We start from the raw sequence: 21,353 nt of genomic DNA on the forward strand, positions 1-21,353 counted from the left end.
TCCTGCATGTCGACACAACAGATTAGAGGGAATGTCTGGATTGCAAATGTCAGCAGAGTGCATCTTCACGTCTGCCAAGGTCGCATGAAGACATACAAGGAAAGCGGAAACGGTGGGGCTGGATGGCAGGAAGTGTCACTATGGGATGCCGATGCCTGGGAGTACTTTGCATGCAGGTTCACTGGCAGCAGATGCAAAGCCAAGGCCAAGTCCAGGGAAGAGTGTCTCACAAAGCATGCCAAAGAAGATGAAAGGATGCAATGTCTTTGTTCCTTCTGACATACATGTGTAAATGTGGTCCTGCATCCCTGCTCATGATGGAAGCCAGTGTGGGCAAGGGCGTCAACAATGCCCACAGCTTGAAACTCAGACTTCCCGACCCCATGTAGACAGATCCCCTGTCCCATATATGCTGCTGTGCATCTGTTACAGTATCCTCCAGGTGTGGGTTACAAATGGAAACGAGAAAGGCCTCGAAGGACATCGGCGGTGTGAAGGGTGGCTGACCTGCTCGGAGCAGTCTTCCAGCAGTGGCCGCCATCGGCAGCCGTATGGGTCTCGCAGCACCATCAATGCAGATGTGGGGGCCCCCTCTCCGGAGGCTTCCCCCCTTTCCACCTGCATCCGGGCCCTGCGCCGCGCCTATGCCGCCTGGCACCGTGCTTGAAACCCAAGCCCCTCACCGTATTCGGGGTCTTGTCTGTAACATTCCTATCTTAGGTCATATACAGCGGTCCACGTTGTAGGGTCTAACCCGCCCCCACAACAAGAGCCCAACAGTGGATAGATGTGAAGAGTGAGGATTTGGCGTAGATGGACATGTTGATGGGGCTTGCAAGGCCCCCACAACGCTGGACGGCGGCATTTGACCCAAACTGGGAATCCAACAGTCGAGACCCGAATGCAACGTGGGGCCGGGGTTTGGTACGGTTGGTGCAGAGCGGGAACAGGTGGAAAGGGGGCAGCAGTATCCGGTCTGGGGAACTCCCACAACAGCCATGATACGTGTACCCGGGGCCACAGTGCAGCAAGCTCGTCTGTCTTTGCCGACGACCATCCATATCACATCGATGTACGGCGACTGAGGAGCAAATCATGGCAGGGGGGCGGCTGAAGCAGCGTCGAGGACAATAGTATCATTCGTCCTCAGCGCAAACACACTGCACATTCGCTCCTGACCGGCACGCATGTTGTTGCAGACGATGTCCAGTCCCCAGTTGTAGCTTCCAGTATTTCCAGTGCCATGGTTGCCGTTTCCTGGCAGGGGTGGTATGGGTACATGATCACAATGTTGTGTGTCGACAGCACCCTGCCTCTGTATATGAATAGCTGTTTTGGCGCACCTTTGTTGTAGTCACCGATGTTGTCGTTCCCCAGGTTGTTGCTCCCCACATTCCCGCTGCCAATGTTCCCATCAGCGTCCGCCGTGCACTGATCCACGCCTTCAGGCAGGCATTCAACTGCGGCAAGAGCCTGGCAGAAGGCGGACTTCGAGGGCACGCAGAACTCCAGCGTTTCTGGGTTGATGGTGGAGATCGAATACCATTCGAAGGGTTGGGTCGGCGTCACGGTGAGATTTGCAGAGGCTCCAGCTGCTGCAAAGCCCCTCGCCCTGCGATGCAAGGGACACGCAGAAACCATGGCTTGATTGCTAGGGTACAGAGCCTCGGTGTGATTGCCCACAGGGAGGGCACCACATAGGCAAACTATCGATACCGTGTGCAACATGCCTCGTGTTACCCTTGGAGTCTCGCAAACGCTTACCGGCAGTAGGCATCTGGACTGGATGCGCTGATCAATAGAGTCTTGTTGTGCAACCTGTGGGTGGGCATGGACGCATGGGTTCGATTGCTGGGACCACGACCACGAGCAGACACGTCTTCATGACAAACATTGCCGTAAAGGGACGTAAGATTCCATTGCCTGTTTATGTATGCCTATGAAACTGAACTCACTCCGCAGTGGGCAAACCAACGAATTTGATGCTTGGGTCGCAGGTGGCCTGCGGCGATGTGGAACACCGACACTCTTGTGAGTTATAATAACACTACGAGAGACCCAGCAGCTAAAGTATACAGTCATTTTCTCTACCCTTACTCCTCGTGTACCTGTGCGAGGTGGGCTGGAGAGAACATAACGAACATTCCTGCCAGTACGGCAAAGGCGGTCGCCGAGCGCTGCATCATGAGAATTGTTTATGAATAATTCTGTTGACCGCCGCCAAGTAACGTGAGCTGCCAAAGTATTAGGTGTCTTGTCAGCTTTGGGTATGTGCCGCGAGGACCATATTTATTCGAGGTGTAGCCAGCGGGACCTTGGGACCGCGTGAAGCCTGCGGCCGGAGGCGGTCGGGATGCAGCAGCTGGCAATGCCGACGTCCCGAGGCTACTCCAAACATTCACGGCCGACACCTCATCGAGTTGGCATGCCCGCCTGCAATTTGGCTTCGTACTTGATAATGTCGGAGCAAAAGAGAGTATGCAGGCATGATATGGGACGACCCATTATGATCCTTGGTCCGCCAGCCAGGAAGTGTGAGCACGCACTCCTCCACCCCCCTGATTGCGCATGTCGCAGTCCTTCGCCGAGAGTGTCTACATGAAGCGCAGGGCGTGCAATCGCTCTGCGCTTGTGGACGACAGAAGCAGATCTCTCTTCCGCCACTTCACACAGAGTCTGGAATGTATCTGGGCCAATCCTTTAATGGTGGGCACTGTAGGTCCTTGTGTCACAACAGAGTGTCACAAGGAACTACTGTCTGAGGCTCACACCAGCACGCAAGACGCACCAGCGTTCACCAAGGGACAGCGTGAAGGCCATGCACAGGGAATGTGCGTCTTGCTGGAGACGCAATCAGCTTGTAGCAGTACAGCAGCACTGCAATATTGAGAATCGCAACCTCAGCCGCCTCACGAAGTCCTGTCCGACATGCCCCCCTCCATCCGCTCTGCGATTGCCCCCGTCTCCCCCGTCCTCCTGTGGGGTGGAGCATAGGAGGAACTCCCACAAGAAACACAAGTCCTGAAGCTCAATCAGGGTGAGCCGGCATGCGCACAACCATTGCACAGCAGTACCAACAGACGACAGGCGCAGGAGTCCCACAACTCACACTCGGATCACATCGGCCACAGGGTGCACAAAAATCTTGCCGTCCCCGATCTCCCCAGTGTACGTGGTGCTGGCAATTGTCTGGATCACCTTGTCCACCTGAGACCTGCACTGAGACAGAGAAGCATGGCTCAGCAGCGGGGGGGACCTTGCGATGCTGTGACAACGACAATGGCGGGCGGGGAAAGCAGTGCCATTTGACTGTCTAGAAAGACCACAGCCCTGTCTCATCCGGTGAGCTGGAGACTAACCTGACAACAACAATGTCCAAGCGGGTCTTGTCCACCAGGAAGTTTGTCTTGCCACCATACTCTGTCCCAGCATATCTTTCCTTGTGCCCTGTGGGAGGGGATTGGGCAAGAGCACACCTGAGGCCGCACTGACACTCCAATCATCCGGACTCTAGGGCAAAGGGCAGCTACTCATATGTGTGCTTGCAGGACCCTGCGTCAAAGCAAAACTGCGTGGCCGAAAACTAGGTCTACTGGGGCAAACACACAGTTCTGCATGTCGGAAAACTCTCGGCTCAAACACTTGTCCTACTCACCGCCTTGCACCCCCGCCCCTCGGACTTGCGACACTGTCATGCCGCAGATGCCTTCAGCAGAGAGCTCCCTCGTCACCTTTTCAAGTCTCCAGGGACGAATGATGGCCTGCATCAGCGTTGGACGGATTTGGGAAATGTGGATGAGCGTCCTCCACGCCACAGTCATCGAGCATGTTCAAGTTGGGATATGTTTTGGATCTCGGAGAGGCTTCCAGCTCACTGACATACCACACACACACCGACACCTCATGCCCGCCGACCTCCACACGGAAGAAATCGATGTCAGGAAACTTAGACAGGTCGCATCTGATGGACTCCAGCTTCGAGTAGGGTGTTGCTTCGGTGGCCAAACCCGACCCATTGCCACCAGCTGTGGGCACGTGGGAGAGAGCCAAGTTCAATGCGTGCAGCTCGACACAACCCATGCTCACACACTTGAGCCTCCATGGCTGAACATCCCTGCCGCGCAAATAAGGTACCGACCTCTGCCTTCGACACGGTGGACTCGTTGGGGTGTGTGGACTGGACACCGAATGAAGGAGGCTGCCGACCTGTGATTTTGTGTTGGTAAACGGGAATCAATTACATCCACCAGATAGGGTGGAAGCTCCCGTCTCGCACCGAATGGATCCTAACCTGGGGTTGGATTTGGCAGGCGCCAGGACCACGCGAGGGCAAACAAGAATTGCCATGGCAAGTTTGCCGAAAAGCTGTGTACCTCTGTCTGATCCCTCACTTTGTCAGGTATGATGTCTTGATGGCGTTAGGTCGCGGTATCCTGTAGGGCAAGAATGACATCGGTCCCCGTGTACAGAGGACTGCACTAAACCACGTGATCTTTCGCACAGGAATTGCTCGAGAACCTGTCCCTGGAACAATCATGCTGAGGCTCTTACAACTGCTCTGGATCAACTGGACTCGAAAATCATATAGTTCGACGTGCTAGGAGGCTGTCCTGGCGCGACGGCATTAGTCAGCGCACCCCGATCAACTTATGTCCAAGCGCAGTTCTGAGAACACACAGCAGGTCAGGCAGCGTGTGCACCGCTCTCATATCGTTTCGTGGTCCAGCATACTCCAGAACTTATCCTAGCTCGTATGCTAAACCCCTTCGCAGGTCTTGCCTGGTAAGCGCTCGAAGATGTCTGACACCACTATGGCCAACGGCGTGGACACTGTCACAGAAATAGATGAGGACCTGCACTCCAGACAGGTGAATGATATTCGCGTTCTCCTGACTGGATCCCTCATCCCATGGCGACCTCCAAGCCATGTAGATGCTGGGCAAAGGGGCGCTCAGGTTGCTGCAGGCCGGCCAACCCCACATTCCCTACCCAATCCCCCCTGCAGCTGGCAGTGTATGGAAAAGAATCCATGCGCCGTATGGCAACTGCCAATGTTCTTGTCGCTGGAGTGACGGGGCTGGGTGTGGAGGCTGGTGAGTCGCTGGGCCATGTCGTCTCGAGAAGAAGGAGTAGGCATCGAGGCCGCCAGTGAGGCTGTCGTCACATCTGTGGCATACTTGAAGGCAAGAAGTGGGCGCTCCCAACACTTCCACCCTGGGTCCCCAGCCTCCCTCACTTCCCTGTGCAGCCAAGAATGTGATTCTGGCTGGCGTGAAGAGTGTGACGCTCCAGGACACGGCGTCCTGCACGCTGCGTGACCTGTCTTCCCATTTCTATCTCTCCGAGTCCGACATTGGCAAGAATCGGGCCGAGGCGTGCAAGTAAGTGGGAGCCGCGAGCCGGTGAAACCAGCTTGAGCCAGGATTGTGGTCCAGTTGGCTGTCAGGACCCCTTCCATGTACAGTAACATTGGGACTACAAGAGGTATGCTTCAGAGTATTTCCCTTACACGCAAGGGGAAGATTTTTTTACCATGTTATCATCACCAGAATGGCATCGCTTCACGCACAGGGCCCAGTTGCAGGAGCTCAACACGGCCGTTACCGTCAGCGCTGCGCCAGTGCCTCTCACAGAGGAGCTGGTGGCTGATTTTCAGGTCAGCTTGCACACTGGATGGCGCGCCTCGCGTTCGCGCAGTACTTTGGGCGGCATGCACTGATGCTATGTTAAGAAACTGTGAACTGCCGCCGGGTATGCATCAAGGCTGTCCATGGCCTATGTTTCATATCTTTTCATCCCACCTTCCCTCCATCCTGATCAGGTGGTCGTGGCTGTGGATGTGCCCCTGGAGCAGGCCATCAGGATCGATTCTTTCTGCCATGCCAACGGCATTGCCTTCATCAGGGTGAGGCAGCATGAGAGGGGGGAAGAAATGGCTGACCCTGGTGACGCACTTCGTCAGTGCCCCGAATGGGATGCCCTTCACTTGCCATGCCAGCTTGAGCCTCTGGTCAGCCCAGTCTGGTGCCAACTCCGCAGGCCGACATCCGCGGCGTGTTCGCATCCGTTTTCTGCGACTTTGGACCGCAGTTCACTGTCTACGATGTGGATGGTGAGCGGCTTGTGGAAGTGGCTGGTAGTGCGGGATGCCCGCACACCAGGGCACGGCCAGCCGCGAAGCCTGCACTCATTCTCTAAATGTCTTAGCAGTCAGCATTACAAATCGCGCATGCAGTCCCGCGTGTTTGTGTGTCCATGGACGCACCTGGCTACATTAGGGACTGCTCATTCTCCGCGCGATCACCCTCCCCCTCTCCTGTCTGCCCCTGTCCACAGGGGAGGATCCACACACTGGAATTGTGGCGGGCATCACCCAGGGGCCCACCACCCTGGTCACCTGCGTGGAGGATGATCGCCTGGAATTCCAGGATGGTGCGGACTTGAGAGGGGAAGATGGGTGTTGGGTGGTGCCAGCCGGTGAGGTGCCCTCCATTTGCTCTGAGCAGGCTTGCCGGGTGATCACGGCCAGCATGTGTTGAACTGGCGGTGGGTGCCTATCCACTGGATCAAGAATGCCTCGACTCGTCCTCCATGCCCAGGGGAGCTGGTGGTGTTCACTGAGGTGGTCGGCATGCCGGAGTTGGCAGCCTCCAAGCCGATCAGGGTCCGCAACTGCAAGGTTGTTAAAAGGGGGGTGTGAGTGTGCCTGGCGGCCATTGCTGGGCTTGGCCATGGCTTGTCCCTCCTCCGAGTATTGGGGGCCTTGCGTGTCACTGAGCTCACTCCCATCCTCCACTTTTGCTGCCTCTGCAGCCCCATTCCTTTGAGCTGGAGCTGGACTCTGCTGAGTTCCAGCCTTACCAGCGTGGCGGCATCGTCACCCAGGTAGGAATCCCCATGACATGTGCAGGAATGGGGGCTGGAAGTCAGTAAGCCTGGCTTCAACGGCATGCCGTGCTGGGACATCCAATACCGTCCCTGGAGCAACCCTGAGCTGGGGCGGCACAGGTGCATACAATGCATACAAGCACTGGAGTCTAGTGATCATGAATCCTCTTCCAACCCGCATTTTGTGCAGTTCAAGCCCAGCAAGGAGCTAGCTTTCAAGCCCCTGGCTGCGTCGCTGGCTGACCCCGGCGAGTTTCTGCTCACAGACTTTGCCAAGGTGAGTCGGGGTGTGGATCCATTGCCTTTCAGGATCGAGGCTGAAGCGGGCCATGTGTGGGAGGGCATGGGAGAAGGGGGCTTGTTGGTGTCTACAAAGGTGGCTTGATTGTCTGAACACCCTTGTATGCTGTCCAAGCCCCGTCCCCTCCTCCATCATAGGCCTCTCAGATGTAGAGTCCCACCCATCCTTGCCCACTCCACCCACCCACTCGCACCTCCCATCAATTCGCAGATGGAGCGGCCGGCCCTGCTGCACCTGGCGTTCCAGGCGCTGGACGCCTTTGCGGTCCGGCATGGGCGTCTGCCAGCCCCGGGGTCGAGGGAGGACGGCGACGCCTTGCTGGCCGCAGTGCACGAGTTGGCCGCCTCCGCGCCCGGCCCCCAGGTGGAGGTGGAGGAGCAGGTGGTCCGCTGGCTCGCCAGCACCGCCTCGGGCCAGCTGAACCCCATGGCGGCCATGATTGGGGGCTTTGTGGGCCAGGAGGTGGTCAAGGCCGCCTCCGGCAAGTTCCATCCCCTGCACCAGTGGCTCTACTTTGACAGCATCGAGTCCCTGCCCGCCGAAATCCCGGAGGCCAGCCAGCTGGCGCCGAGGGTGAGGCGGCGTGGGTCGATGCGGACGGGCACACACTCGACCGTTCCAGCCGCGGAGCGCTGGGAGGGCGAGCGGGTCTGGGCTTCTCGTGAAGCGTTCTTCTCCGTTCGCCCTGCAGCAGCCCCCATGTGACCTTGGGCCCCTCCCATCCCTTGAGTTTCCCACCGACCTCAACACAACCCCCCCCACCGCACCCGTTCACCCCAGGGCTCGCGGTACGACGACCAGATCGCAGTGTTCGGCGCGGAGCTGCAGGCCAAGCTGGCAGCAGCCCGCGTCTTCCTGGTGGGTGCCGGCGCGCTGGGCTGTGAATTCCTGAAGAACTTTGCGCTGATGGGCGTGGCGAGCGCGGGCGGCGGCTCGCTGACGGTGACGGACGACGACACCATCGAGCGTTCCAACCTCAGCCGTCAGTTCCTCTTCCGCGACTGGGACATCGGGTCCAGCAAGTCGGGCGTGGCGGGGGCGGCGGCGCGCCGCATCAACCCCGACCTGCGCCTGCGCGCGCTGCAGAACCGCGTGTCACCGGAGACGGAGGCCGTGTTCGACGATGCCTTTTGGGGCGGGCTGGACCTGGTGGTCAACGCGCTGGACAATGTGAACGCGCGCCTCTACGTCGACTCGCGCTGCGTCTACTTCCAGAAGCCCCTGCTGGAGAGCGGCACCCTGGGGCCCAAGGCCAACACCCAGGCCGTCATCCCGGGGCTCACAGAGAACTACGGTAGGTTTTCCTTGTTTGCTGGAAGGAGGGGGGGGACATTCGCCCAATCGTTGGCTCGTAGTAAGGGGGAAATTACACAAGCAGGGCGGGGATCAGGAGCAGGGGCTGGGGCTAAGCAGGCAAATCTGTCCTCAGGCACATGCTTGAAGTGAGATTGTGCAGGATGTGTCGGTATTTCTGTGCTGCACTCTGCAGGTCAGCCGCTGCAGTCACTCTCGCAAGATGCATGCAAAGAAAAGGGGTGGGCAGGGTGTCACACTTGTGCTTTGGGTTAGCAATGTGTACTCGTTATCCATGACAGGCTGCAGATCTCACTGCCTCACCCATCCAACTTCAAAAATACAGGTGCCTCCCGCGACCCGCCAGAGAAGCAGGCGCCCATGTGCACCCTGCACTCCTTTCCACACAACATCCACCACTGCCTGACCTACGCGAGGTGGGCTGGTGTGATGATATGTGTGCGGGGGAGGATATGGAACATGCCAGGGAGGGTCGATGGAGGGCAGTGGGTGGGCCCCTGTGCGCACTGTGCCAGACTCACGCCCATGTCGCATGCTCACCGGAGTAGCCATCGTCCTGCTCCCAAGCCGCGCGTCTTCACAAAGCCCTTGCATACATCCAGGTCTGAGTTTGAGGGCCTCCTGGAGAAGACCCCAGCAGAGGCCAACGCATTCTTGGCCGACCCCGAGAAGTACATCGCCAGCGTGCGGTCTGCCAGCGATGCGGCCGCCCGCGAGCAGCTGGAGCGAGTGACGGAGGTGCTCGTCTCGGAGCACTGCACCACCTTTGAGGAGTGCATTGCCTGGGCAAGGCGTAAATTCCAGGTGGGCCGGAGGGAGGGAGGGGGGTGGGGGAGTGCGGGAGATTGGCTTTGTACATCAAGGGAACATGCTGGCATACTCACTGGAGTATGGACACAAGTGTGCTCTTATAGGACTATTAATCACTGGAGAAGCTAGCATGCTATTGCTACAACCTTCAAACCTCGGGTCAATGTCTGGGCCAGTATGTGAGCCATTGTTCCTTCCTCAATGGTTACTGGACCATATGGTCATGCTGCCCCCCTCCACCATGCTCCACTCCCTTGCAGCAACAATTCCATGATCGCATTGCCCAGCTCATCTTCACTTTCCCAGAGGACGCCAAGACATCCACGGGTGCCCTCTTCTGGTCGGCGCCCAAGAGGTGGGTAGCAGACCGGTGTGGGTAGACTCATAGGATCTGGGGGACATCGGCTGAGTGGCCAGCAGTGTCTGGTTACTCATGGGAGATGGACTATACCATTGGTCCCTGCATGCGATGACAGACAGCAGCATCGCTCCATCCGACCACCATGTCACCAGTTTCTAGGGCGCCAGCACATGCCCCTCCCTCCCTCAGAGGATCGTCATCACCTCTTGAACCCCCTTCACGCCAGGTTCCCCAAGCCCCTGGAGTTCAGTGCGAGCGACCCGGCGCACGCCCAGCTCGCCCAGGCCGCTGCGATCCTGAAGGCCCAGGTTCACGGCATCCCCATCCCCGCCTGGGCGACAGACGTCGGCAGGGTGGCGGACATCGCGGCGGCCACACCCATCGAGCCCTTTGTGGCCAAGGAGGGTGTCAAGATCGAGACCGATCCCAAGGCCTCCTCCGTGGCGCACGCCATGGGCAGCGATGAGGCGGTGAGCGGGCTTGGTTCGTGGGGCCGAGCTTGTATGTGGTCCCAGGCACAGGAGGAGGGGTCGGGGCCGTGCCGGCTGGCGCGATGTCGAGGATTTTGTGTGTGCTGCAGCCAGCGTGCAGGGTTGCACACTGACAACCTGAGCACGCCAGGCGCGCTCTTTCATTCCCCCCACCCCCTCCCTCCCCCACCGCCCACATGTGTATCCAGGCGATCGAGGCCAACATCGCCAAGCTGCAGGCCTCCATCCGGCCCGGCACGGCCCTGCAGCCCATTGTGTTTGAGAAGGACAACGACGCCAACTTCCACATGCAGTTCATCGCGGGGGTGGCCAACATGCGTGCCCGCAACTACGACATCCCCGAGGTGGACAAGCTGCAGGCCAAGCTGATCGCGGGGCGCATCATCCCCGCAATCGCCACCACCACCGCCATGGCCACAGGACTGGTGTGCCTGGAGCTGTACAAGGTGTTCCGGGGCGCGCCGCTGGAGGCGTACCGCAACACCTTTGCCAACCTGGCGCTGCCCCTCTTCGCCGCCGCGGAGCCCATCCCGCCCAAGCACTGCGCCTTCCGTGACATGCGCTGGAGTCTGTGGGACCGGTGGATGCTGGAGGGCGACCTCACCGTGCAGCAGGTCCTGGACTGGTTTAGGGAGAAGGGGCTGGAGGCATACAGCATCTCCTGCGGCCAGTCTCTCCTCTACAACAACCTCTTCCCCAAGCACAAGGTGGGATGGCTTGTGTGAGGGGAGGGGAAGGCGGCTGAGGGTGGAGCTGGGACTCTTGGGACGTTATTGTGGCGGTGCGAAAGTTGGGGTCCTGTGCAGAGCTGGTATCTTGGGCGGAATTCTGCCTGGGGCGCGTGCCTGGATGAAGGCGGGTTTGGGCGGCGGCATGGGTGCCAGGATCTGAGGTGGCAACGGGAAGTCCCTTGGTCAGCTGCTTCATAAGGATTGATACCTGGGGAAGGGACGCCAAGGGCTACACCATCCCAAGCAAGCACTCTGCACCTCGACCCACAGGAGCGGATGGGGACAAGAATGTCTGAGCTGGTGCAGACCATTGCAAAGCAGACCATCCCAGAGAACAGGTGGGCCCACAGAGGTTGGGTGGGGCGGTGATAAGGGCACCACATTCACCGAGGTGAACAGTTTGTTCTGAATCAAGCAGTGGCAGGACAATGCCTGGGGAGTTGCAACCCAGTGCCTGGTGTCTTTCTGGACCCTGTGCAACCTGCTCCTTTCCATCCCCGTGCAGGCGGCACTTTGACGTGGTGGTCGCGTGTGAAGATGAGGAGGGCGAGGATCTGGATGTCCCACTGGTTTCCATTCGCTTCCGTTGATCCCTTTTGTAATTGCGGTGGATGCATTTGCGGAAAGGGAGTAAAAGACAAATTCCAGTAGTCACAAGTTCATAGACAGATGGGGTGAATACAGCAGGTCACATCAAGGCTTGGGCTCTCCGCATTTTTAACAACATCATCGGCTTGATGCTTACTGCACGGCGTGAAGGGACTTCACCAGAAACTTTTCCAGCCCGTCAGCAGTGAGACGGGGAGACGGGTGGGGGAGACGCACCTGGTTGGAGCGAGGGTATGAGCCATGGTTCAATCATGCTCCATTTGGTGTGATTGTGTCATCAGTGACCAGGCCCTGTCGCTCCCTGGTCGTAATGCAATTTCAACAGACGACGCTCAGCTCTCACCTCTTCAGCTTCCTCTCCCTCTGCTGCACGGTAGGTCAGCACCGGGACCTGGAGCTCCAGTCTCTCCTGCAAACCAGGCCTGCTGGTGATGTCTACTGCTTCAAGACTGCCAGCACTGATAGGGCTGGCAAGGAAGGCAGATCTGTCAAAGATGCCGAGAAGCTTCTTCTCCAATGAAGAGCACAACGGGCAGCTGGGCTTAGTGTAGATGCGGAGGGTGAAGGGCTTGAGTTCTCCTGTTTGCATGGAGGTGAGGCATGGTGGATAGCTCTTCCGATAGCCGGTCCTGCGTGCCCCGGGGGCCGTGTGCAGGGCGAATGCTGAAAGAGCATGCATTGCCTAACACCGAAGACTAGAGTATTTCAGGCTGATTGACTCATCATCGCGAACATATGTTCATGCATCGTTGGTCTGCCGCATGAAGCGACCTTAGCACTCGCAGCGTCCCCGAGCGCGCTGCATGCATCTAGGTTGGCACATATAAGCCTAGCCCTCAGAACAGACAGAGACGATGAACTCTACACACATACATAGATACAGTATAGGGAATATATATATGCCTAATCTGTAAATACACTTTTAATACATTTCATGAGGGTGCCTCAGGAGAACCCCGACGTACAGGAGCAGGACGGGACCCGCTCCGGCAATGAGGAGCATTGTTCCCCGTCTGGCAGAGCGCAGGAGGCGAGCGAGACGCATCAATGCCGTGTGATCGGTACAGGCGCCTGCGTACCCAATTTGAATCGGTACCTCGTGTACTTTGTTCACCGGCACCTGGAGTACCGTCTTGCGGAGGTGGAGGCCCAAGCGGCTGCGACAGGAATCGCTGACCTCCCTGGGGGTACGGCACCCGAGGAGGACCGTGATGTCAGCGGAGATTTAATGGCAGAGTCTGCACTCTTGTTTGCATGGAGTTGCACTCGGCTTCATGCTGCCTGCAGTCTGAAGCCACGCTGACCACATCGAACTCAATGACTGTATCATTTCCCACCACCTCAGGCCTCACGGAAAACCTGATCTGGGAACGGCCACATGGAGAAATACTCGACTCCCCATTCTGGTACCTCCATCTCCCCGGTGATGGGGCTGTCCAAAAGCTTGCCCAGCAGATCATGCTCTCCAAGGTGGGTTTCAAATGAAAGCAGGGAAACGGATGAGGCGCTTCCGCTGCATGGGGGTTGGGAAAGTGCTGCTAGAATTCGCAGCATACTTGGTATGCTGCATGACCTCAACTCAGGAAATAATCTTACAAAGAAGGTGTTTCTGGAGATTTGGGGTGAGGGCGACAGCTGGGAGGAGATGTGCGACAGCATAACATCCTATCCCGCACATCTCAAGGCTCCCTACGCCACCGAAGATCAGGTGGGATGCTGGGCTTTGGCCACGACCCGGTGTGTACGTTTGTTGATAGGCTTGCTCTCTGGCTGAGCTTCGCATTAAGTGTAGGTGTTGATGCGAAAAGGGGCTGCTCCAGGCCCCTTCTGCCTCTTGGCTGACTAAGGAGTCCTTGTCTGACTTCCTGCACAGTCATTCAGATTTGTGGTGGAGCTCTGGGGTGGCACGCTGCAGATTCCTGAACAGGTGGCATTTATCAACCAGCTGGAAGGTCCCACCCAGTTCAAGGTGCGAGTGGGTATTGAGAAGATGAACATCCGTCTGTAAATGGGTCTTGAGGAAAAGTCACGCTCCCTTGCACCTCATGTGAGTTGCCTCACCTGATTTTTAGATGCAAATTCTTTGCAACGTTCTGCATTTGTTGTTGGTATCAATTGTGCGGTTGTTGCCATCTCACTCAAGGCTGGTGGTGCCCTGTGCTGCGCTCACCTGGCCCTGCAATGTTCTAACCTCATGTGACAGGGCCGCATTGACCTACAACACCCCCAACACAAGTTCTGGGTGATCATGGTGGTGGCACCGGAGCTCACAAATGGCCTGCCAAAGGTGGGCCGACCAGCGCTGAAACCTTGAGGCAATAACAATCGCCCTGGGAACCTGACAGCCTGAGGTCTAATTGAGTGTCTCTCTTGCAAACGCATGACATGCCCCTTCTCCACCCTCCTCCCAACCCCCTACCCAAGGTCCCAGCCCGGTACTACTTTGGTAGGGAGGTCGCAGCGTCTGATCGCTCTATCATCAAGCGATACGAGCTGCCTTCTCGGCGGTACCTGGGTCCCACCAGCATGGAGGCCGAGATGGCCTTCATCATGTGCAACCAGGCCAAGGTAAAGGGCAGGCGGTGAATTACCTGCACCGTCGCGGGGTTCCCCAGCGCAGACCAACTCCTCGCTGGTGACGAGTGCAGGCACCAGGGACATGGGAGCACCAGATGCTTACGATGAGAGAGCATTGGGGGGGCTGGTGACCTTACGATGACCTCAACATGCTTTCCTTTAAACCATCCATGCGTCAGGTCTCCCGGGGCAGCCTGGTGTTCGATCCCTTTGTCGGCACGGGGTCCATCCTCGTGGCTGCTGCACACCGGGGCGCCTACACATTTGGGGCCGACATCGACATGCGAGTCATCAAGCTAGGTATGGTGTGACCCTGACACGGTGTCACAGTGGGAGTGGCCATGCAACATAGGGGACTGCTGCGCCCCCGCACCGCCAGGTCGGTGTCCACACTCCTGCCTTTGAAGCTGTCCCCCGCTCCAGCCCCGGGGGTCCCCAACTAACACCACCCACCATTCAACCCCTCCAGGCAAGAAGGACGGCGGTGGCTCCGCGGTGAACGTGCGCACCAATTTCGACGACTACGGGCTCCCCCAGCCGGTGGGCCTCCTGCGCGCGGACCTGCACCGCCTGCCCCTCCGCCCTGGCCTGGAGGAGGTGCTGGACGCGATCGTGTGCGACCCGCCCTACGGCGTGCGGGCGGGGGGCAGGAAGACGGCGGCGCGGGACTACACGCCCCGCAACCGCGACACCCACATCCCCGCCACCGACCCCTACCAGCTGGGGGAGTGCTTGAGGGACTTGCTGGACGCCGCCGCCCGCCTCCTCAGGATCGGTGCGTGGGCAGAGGCCGCGGGCTGGATGGAGGAGTCTGTGATTGAGTGGTGCTGCTGCCACAGTCCTTTTTAAACCGGGACCCCTTCACAGCGAGACCCTCAACTCGTCTTGCAGGCGGCCGCCTGGTCTACTTCCTGCCTGCCATCCCGGGCTACTACAGCCCCGAGGAGGTGCCGGCCCACCCTGCCTTGACTCTGGTGGCAAACTGCGAGCAGGTCCTCAGCACACGGTACAGCAGGCGCCTGATCACCATGGAGAAGACTGCGGGCTACGACACATCGGCGGCTGAGGCCTACCACACCGCATCTGGTCCTCCCAGGTGATGTGTGTGCAGGGTGGTGGTGGTAGGAACCTCAGGCTGGAGATCTGTGTGGGGGTTTCACTGCCGCAGCCAAGAGGGGATGCCAGGTGCCCAGGGGTGATGCCATGCTGGTGGTATTCATGTGTGACCTGTACAGTGCCTGCCTTGCATACGCCCTGCGCCGCAATTTGCCAACACCTGTTTCCTTTTGCCCGCCGAGCAGCATGGCGGTGGACAAGCTGCATGAGCACGTGTATGCTGGCCGTAACGATAAAGGGGCAGACGGTCTTGCGTGATCCATGCCAATGACGCAATTAGTATCTACTATCCGTGGCAGAAGGCTTGCGCAAGAGGACAACATCACGGCTGGTCCTGGCCACACATGCAGTACTCTTGGTGAGTCCGGGGTCACCCGGATAAGTCGACAGGATTGTGGCACAGCAATCCGAACGCCAAGGACCATTGACTGTCTACCCCGGTTTAGTCTTGTTAAAGATCCGGTATACGATCCTTGATCTCCAGCGTTCCCCTGCTGCTCAAGGCCTCGGTTCTGGAACCCGGTCAGCGAGGCAAGACCCCGGGGTCCGCTTCCCCTGACACGACAGGGACGCGTCCCGGAATCAGCTGCCCGGCAATTGTATTCAAGGATCTCAGGTTGGGAGGCACTGGAACAGGGTGCTTGTAGAGGTGCCAAGGTCCAAGCCCTAGGTCATGTCGAGGGTTACGCTGCGGCGACCCCTTCCCCCTTCGCGGAACACCCTCTCCGACACCATGCGCTTCCAGATCGCGCGGCCTTTGCGATCCGCCATGGTAGAAGGAATTCAGAAAGGGACGGTCCTGACCTCATACCGTCACTTGACGGCTGCTACCGACAGCCTGCAGGGCATTCTGGAGAGGAACAGGTGCGGGCGTGGCAGTGCAGGTGGGGGAGGGGGTGTTGGAGGGGAGACTCCCATGTACATTTTTCGGATCGGCAGAGGCTGTCTTTTCCAGTGCACATGACTATGTCCAAGGGGTATTCAAAGCTAATATGCACTGCGTCGCCAGGAAATGGTCTGAGGAGCAGAAGAAGGCTGAGCCAACCTTCTTCAGCAAGCTTGCCAACATCCAGACCCCACAATGGCTGTGGATTGGTTGCTCCGACAGCCGCGTGCCAGTGAGTTGCGGCGTGGTGGGGAAGAGCCTCGCAGCCCCACCGTCATATGCATGCAGCGAGGAATCAAATTGATGCAGCCGATGGGGCGGGGACATGTTTGAAGCCACCCTCGCCTGCCCAGTGGCTGCACCCCCGTGCCACCAACCGCGGCCCGCCGCTCGGGACCCCCACCACAACCCACCAGGCCAACCAGCTGATGGGCCTGGGTCCTGGCGAGGTTTTTGTGCAGCGCAATGTGGGCAACCTGGTCACCCACAAGGACATGAATGCCATGTCCTGTCTGGAGTACGCGGTGACGGCCCTGAAGGTCAAGCACATCATCGTGTGCGGGCACCACAACTGCGGCGCGGTCAAGGGCGCCCTCACTATGCCCAACCGCCAGCAGGGTACCAGATCGGGGACTGTTTGTTTAGGACCTCGGGGAACAGACCAGATCACCCCTGGGATTGTGGGGGCCCAACCAGAGGGGATGGGTCGCAGTTCATTGCCGCCATGGGCTGCCCTGGCCTCATCCACGCCACCAGGCAGCTCTGCTTCAGCACTACCACCATGGGTCTTGCCCCCTCCACGCTCACCGATGTCCTCCTGCGCCTCATCTGCCCAGGACTGGTCAATTTGTGGATCCAGGACATTCGCGACACCCGTGACCGGCACGCGCTCATCCTGAAACAGTTCAAGGGAGACGAGCAGGTGCCAGGGGGGGCGGGTGGACACAAAGGGGTGGGATCATGGAATTGCTTGTAGACATGCGCGGTGAGCTCTTAACTGGTGCGGGGCCCATCCTGCTCAGTTAACTCTCACTCAACATCATGCTGACACACATCCCAGGTCAACAAGCTGGCCGAGCTGAATGTTCTGCGACAGGTGAGTGGGAACGCCTGGTGGTCGTTCTGTGGCCCAGGCTTGGATGAAGAAGCCCAGTGGCTCGCAGACTTCGCTGCCGACCCATGCACCCTGCAAGCAGCCCACCCATGCTTCTTTCAGCCTACCCTGAGAAGCGGAGCCCTCCAACCTGCACAGGTGTTCAACATCTGCTCCAGTCCCATTGTCCAAGCGGCCTGGGAAGATGGGCAGCACCTATCAGTGCATGGAGTCATCTATGCGCTGAACGACGGCCTACTCCAGGTGAAGGGGGCGCCCGGGAGTATGGGCAAGAGGGCCAATGCCCGGGGTGGTGCAGGGCCCTCTGGAAAGTGGAGGCATGTGTGCACTGGAATGCGCACAGCATCCAAACCATGGCGTCCATCGACCATTCCAACTTCGGCCCGGGTGGCGTGATCTGGTCTGCGTCCTTTGCACTCAACTCCGCACTGATTTCCCTGACCAGGAGCTGGCTGAACCTATCACCTCGGTGGAAGACCTGGAGGAGTATTCACGCACCAAACTCGGCGATCTGCAAAGTCTGAGCTCAACCCTGCTGGAACACCTGAACTTCAAGCCGGAACAGGAAGCGTGCGTCCGGTGGGGGGTGGGGGGGCGGGGAGGTGCGCCATGCTCAGAAGCTTGTCAGGAGCAAGAGCCCGCATGGTATCGATGGCTTTTTCAGACCGGACCCATACCCCCTGCATTGATGAGTTGTCAGACCATGTACTTGCAGGGCTCTGCGGGAGAACCTTGAGAGGGCTTCAGGGGGCTTCACCGGGCAATAACGCCCCTCGGCAGCCGATGGATGATATTACATCTTGTCAGATGCGACCATCTTTGGCCGCAGTCATATCACACACCTCCTGTGTACTTTTGTGATCTACTGTGTCATCCCTTGCGCCTCATGCATGACGGTTTCGCTGAATGATGAGGGGTAGAGCTTACTAGGTGTGCAGATTGTATGCCTTGCGAGTCGTCATAACGGTAGCCATTCATGGCACAGCTTTGAGGAAGGAGGAAGGGTGTACACATCCAGTATGTCCACAAGGGAGGATGTGGTCACAGATCTTGAATGCCACACGCCGAGACAGCCTTCTCCCAGTTCTGGCCATCCACCTTTCTCACCACAAGCGTCTGGATGGAGCCAGGGTGGATGCAGGCTATCGTCACTGGACACAATGAGCGGGAGAACTGTATTCAGATGCGGACTGTGAAACGAGGCAGAGTTATAGGACATGCACAGCCAGAATCAAATCTGGTACGATTCTTATTTCCAGTCACTGTCATACCCAGGACCCACCTGCATAGTGGAAGGGGTTGCTGCGCGGCCGGTAGAAAGGGGTTACTCCACACCGCTTGCAGAACAGGTGCTTTGCTATGCCAGTGTTGAAGGTGTATTGCTGCAGCACATCCTTGCCTCTTGTGCATTCAAAGTCAGCCTCAGGGATGATGGCATGCACGTTTCTCTTCATGGCACAGATGGAGCCTAGGGTTGGGGAGGAGACTGGTTGGGTCTGGGATGTTCGTGATGATTCAGCAGAGCCCCTTCTCTCATCAGAGGAGCCCTCTACCTGGTCCATAAATTGGCTGCAGGGAACTTCAAATCTACAAGACACGCGAGTTACTTGTTGGCCAGTGTCCCTACCCAGGGGCTCACAATTGCAGTCCCAGCCAATGAGGTCTGCTGAACTCCGGAACTGAAACCTACATGGGAAGGAGGGCTGATGACAATTCCCGCGGTCCCTCCTCGCATAATCGGTATGCAGTTCGCCGAAACCACGGCGGACGCATGTGCTTCTACCTGACATCTCCACAGTGGCAGCTTCCCGTGTGGAGGACCGTCGGTTCCGCCATGGCGTTGAAAGGTGCCCTATGGTCACGACACCCAATCATGGACGCACTTCGCCAGGTACATTGTCGAGCTAAAAGAAGAAATTGCACTGAGCCTCGGTGTGCTATTTAAGGACTTCTGGATTCACAAGGGGATGCCTAGGCCAATACCTCAGGGCGTGTCCCACCTCCTTCCCACCCACCGTCTCGGAGAGCGAAGGCGCGCTCAGGGAACCGTACGACCCCGCACCAAAACCCACCTTGCGTCGCACATCCCTGGAAGGCTGTCCCACTCCCAGCATTGGATAGTATCATGGCATGATCGATTCCCATCTCACTTGAGGCGGAGCAGAGCTGCCGGAGATTTGGTTGGCCCGACAACTGAGTAGGGCACGGGGAAGTTGGGTCCCCGACACGGCACTAGCGTGTGTCGTTCACCGTGGAGCACGGCCCACTCCCCCTTGGAAGAATAACTTATCGGTTTCAGCTCGCCGACGAGCTCCCTGCCATGGACGGCCTGGGCGTGCTGGAGCGCGCCCTCGCACCCCCGGAGGTCTGGCTGGCCTCCCTCGGCAGCCAGTGGAGCTCCCTGCCCTCCTTTATACTCTTCTTCGGAGTCCTGTTTGCATTCGCGCTGGTCGCATGGAAATTTGGGGCCAGCCTGTCATGGGATCAAGCGGCCCTGCTTGGCTCCTGTACAATGAGTAGGTGAGTGAATGGCTGGACATGAGGGGCTGGGCGTGGGCTTGCCGTGGTGGGCCGCAGATGTGGTGATCTTTCCCTTCATAGTATCGTTCAGATGAGCAACGCTCATGGTGGCGCTCTGCCTGGTCCCCACCTATGCAGCGTGCACGCCGTCTGGTGCTGCGTCGCGGCCTGGCCAGAGCTTGCAAAGCTGCGGCATGTGCAGCTGGATGCGGTCAACACGCCATCCCAGGTAGAGAGGCGTGACTGGAGATGGAGTGGGGTCCTGATTGTGAGATTGTAGTTTTATTTGTATACCTTTAGTATGTCAAGGATGATCCCTGGCCGCAGGCTTGCCAAAGGACATGGCATTCACTGCTTGATGTCCCCACCGCCTTCCCTCTCCCCGCCTGTGCAGTCGCAGCTGGCGCAGTTCTCCCTTGCCTACATGGTGGCTGACGTGCTGTTCTACCTGGTCCCATTTACCCCCGGGGACTTTATGTTCCTCGTCCACCACTGTATCTCCGGCTTCTACGTGCTGGGGTGAGCGGTGGCGACGCATGGCGTGTTGTTGATTGACGCTGCCCTGTCAGAGGGGTGGCTGGCACTGCACAGCCTTCAGGTTGCCCCACTGCGCGCTGCATCTTCCCCACATAACCTGCGCTTGCACACCCCCATCAACACCCACAGTCTTGCTCACAATCACACAAACACCCCTCCCCATGCAATCAGGACTCTATGTACCGGGGTCGGGGCCGTTTCCTCCATGATCATGTTTTTCCTTGGAGAGGTGACGTCCCCGCTCCTCAATGCCTTCACATTCATGGGGACGCTGCGTCAGCGCTCCCGGACCTGCTTCAAGCTGTACGAGTACCTGTCCCCCTCCTTCACAGGTGTGTGCCAGCGCGTGGTTGAACTCAGTGGGCTTGTTCAAAAATGGGGCGTGCTGCTTGAACCTACTGCTGGGGTGGGAGTCGGCGCGTCGAGCGTCGCATCGTTTCCCCGCCGCGTCGATGGATGCCGTGTCCCGACCTCTTCCTCCCCCCCAAAAATAAATAAATACACGCAGCCGCCTTTGTCCTGATGAGGACCTTGCTCGGCGTCCCCTTGATATCCTGGTTCCTGTACACCCTAATTGCCCGGTCCCCCGCCATTCCGCTGAGTTGGCGCATCCCCATGGCGGCCTGCGTCCTGGTGGGCATCACCGGCAGCCAGGCCTGGTCTGCCAAGCTGCTGGCCGGACCGTGGGCCAGGCTGCGCGCCACATGGGAGCTGGGCACGGCCAAGATGGACTGATGCGCCGGGAGCCCTTTGCCCCCCCCCCCCCGCCAGGGCCACGCCGCCCAGCACTGACCTGAACACCACCCACTTGAATGTGCGGCAGCACAGTGCATCTCGCCACGCCTGCCCGCCAGCAATTTTGCTCCCGTGTTCTGGGGTAGAGGCAGCCCAAGCCTCGCTGCCGGCCGCAGACAAGCGTCACTCCCCTGTTATCATGATATTTGTGCTGTAATCGAGCCCCAGCCCAGGTATGTGCAGCGGCACGAGGAGGACCAGTGCATTCCTCCTGCCCAACCCTGCCCGGGCATGGGACTGCCCCAGGCCACGTGTGGCAGTCACAGCCATCAGACCGAGGGGGGTCACCGCCGTCCAACATGG

At 58.6% G+C, this 21,353-nt stretch overlaps 4 protein-coding genes across 4 annotated transcripts; 3 read left to right on the forward strand and 1 right to left on the reverse strand.

Annotated features, from left to right (window-relative positions):
* Window positions 1-2,909: 2,909 nt before the first annotated feature.
* Window positions 2,910-3,695, reverse strand: F751_6091 (Nitrogen regulatory protein P-II-like protein; the record flags this gene model as incomplete). Its single annotated transcript, XM_011399724.1, has 4 exons — window positions 2,910-2,976; window positions 3,110-3,214; window positions 3,360-3,447; window positions 3,656-3,695. 4 exons carry the CDS (start codon window positions 3,693-3,695, stop codon window positions 2,910-2,912), a joined length of 300 nt encoding a protein of 99 aa, XP_011398026.1.
* A 1,101-nt stretch (window positions 3,696-4,796) lies between these two features.
* Window positions 4,797-11,486, forward strand: F751_6092 (Ubiquitin-activating enzyme E1 2; the record flags this gene model as incomplete). The annotated part of the gene is made up of 19 exons (XM_011399725.1): window positions 4,797-4,868; window positions 5,006-5,093; window positions 5,249-5,381; window positions 5,572-5,656; window positions 5,822-5,905; window positions 6,040-6,112; window positions 6,337-6,432; window positions 6,600-6,694; window positions 6,814-6,885; window positions 7,079-7,165; window positions 7,400-7,762; window positions 7,970-8,483; window positions 8,829-8,919; window positions 9,106-9,307; window positions 9,574-9,668; window positions 9,901-10,144; window positions 10,354-10,872; window positions 11,167-11,234; window positions 11,402-11,486. 19 exons carry the CDS (start codon window positions 4,797-4,799, stop codon window positions 11,484-11,486), a joined length of 3,066 nt encoding a protein of 1,021 aa, XP_011398027.1.
* A 1,664-nt stretch (window positions 11,487-13,150) lies between these two features.
* On the forward strand, window positions 13,151-15,182 carry F751_6093 (TRNA (guanine(10)-N2)-methyltransferase-like protein; the record flags this gene model as incomplete). The annotated part of the gene is made up of 7 exons (XM_011399726.1): window positions 13,151-13,213; window positions 13,379-13,474; window positions 13,709-13,792; window positions 13,930-14,073; window positions 14,262-14,382; window positions 14,552-14,857; window positions 14,974-15,182. 7 exons carry the CDS (start codon window positions 13,151-13,153, stop codon window positions 15,180-15,182), a joined length of 1,023 nt encoding a protein of 340 aa, XP_011398028.1.
* Window positions 15,183-16,190: 1,008 nt separating this feature from the next.
* Window positions 16,191-20,990, forward strand: F751_6094 (Carbonic anhydrase 2; the record flags this gene model as incomplete). Its single annotated transcript, XM_011399727.1, has 10 exons — window positions 16,191-16,316; window positions 16,501-16,702; window positions 16,921-17,006; window positions 17,145-17,180; window positions 17,337-17,441; window positions 19,498-19,718; window positions 19,857-19,947; window positions 20,113-20,237; window positions 20,427-20,587; window positions 20,764-20,990. The coding sequence occupies 10 exons, from the start codon at window positions 16,191-16,193 to the stop codon at window positions 20,988-20,990; spliced, it is 1,380 nt and encodes a 459-aa protein (XP_011398029.1).
* Window positions 20,991-21,353: the final 363 nt, after the last annotated feature.

The sequence above is a fragment of the Auxenochlorella protothecoides genome, assembly GCF_000733215.1.
Source record: "Auxenochlorella protothecoides strain 0710 unplaced genomic scaffold scaffold82, whole genome shotgun sequence".
In the NCBI taxonomy this organism is placed as follows: Eukaryota; Viridiplantae; Chlorophyta; class Trebouxiophyceae; order Chlorellales; family Chlorellaceae; genus Auxenochlorella; species Auxenochlorella protothecoides.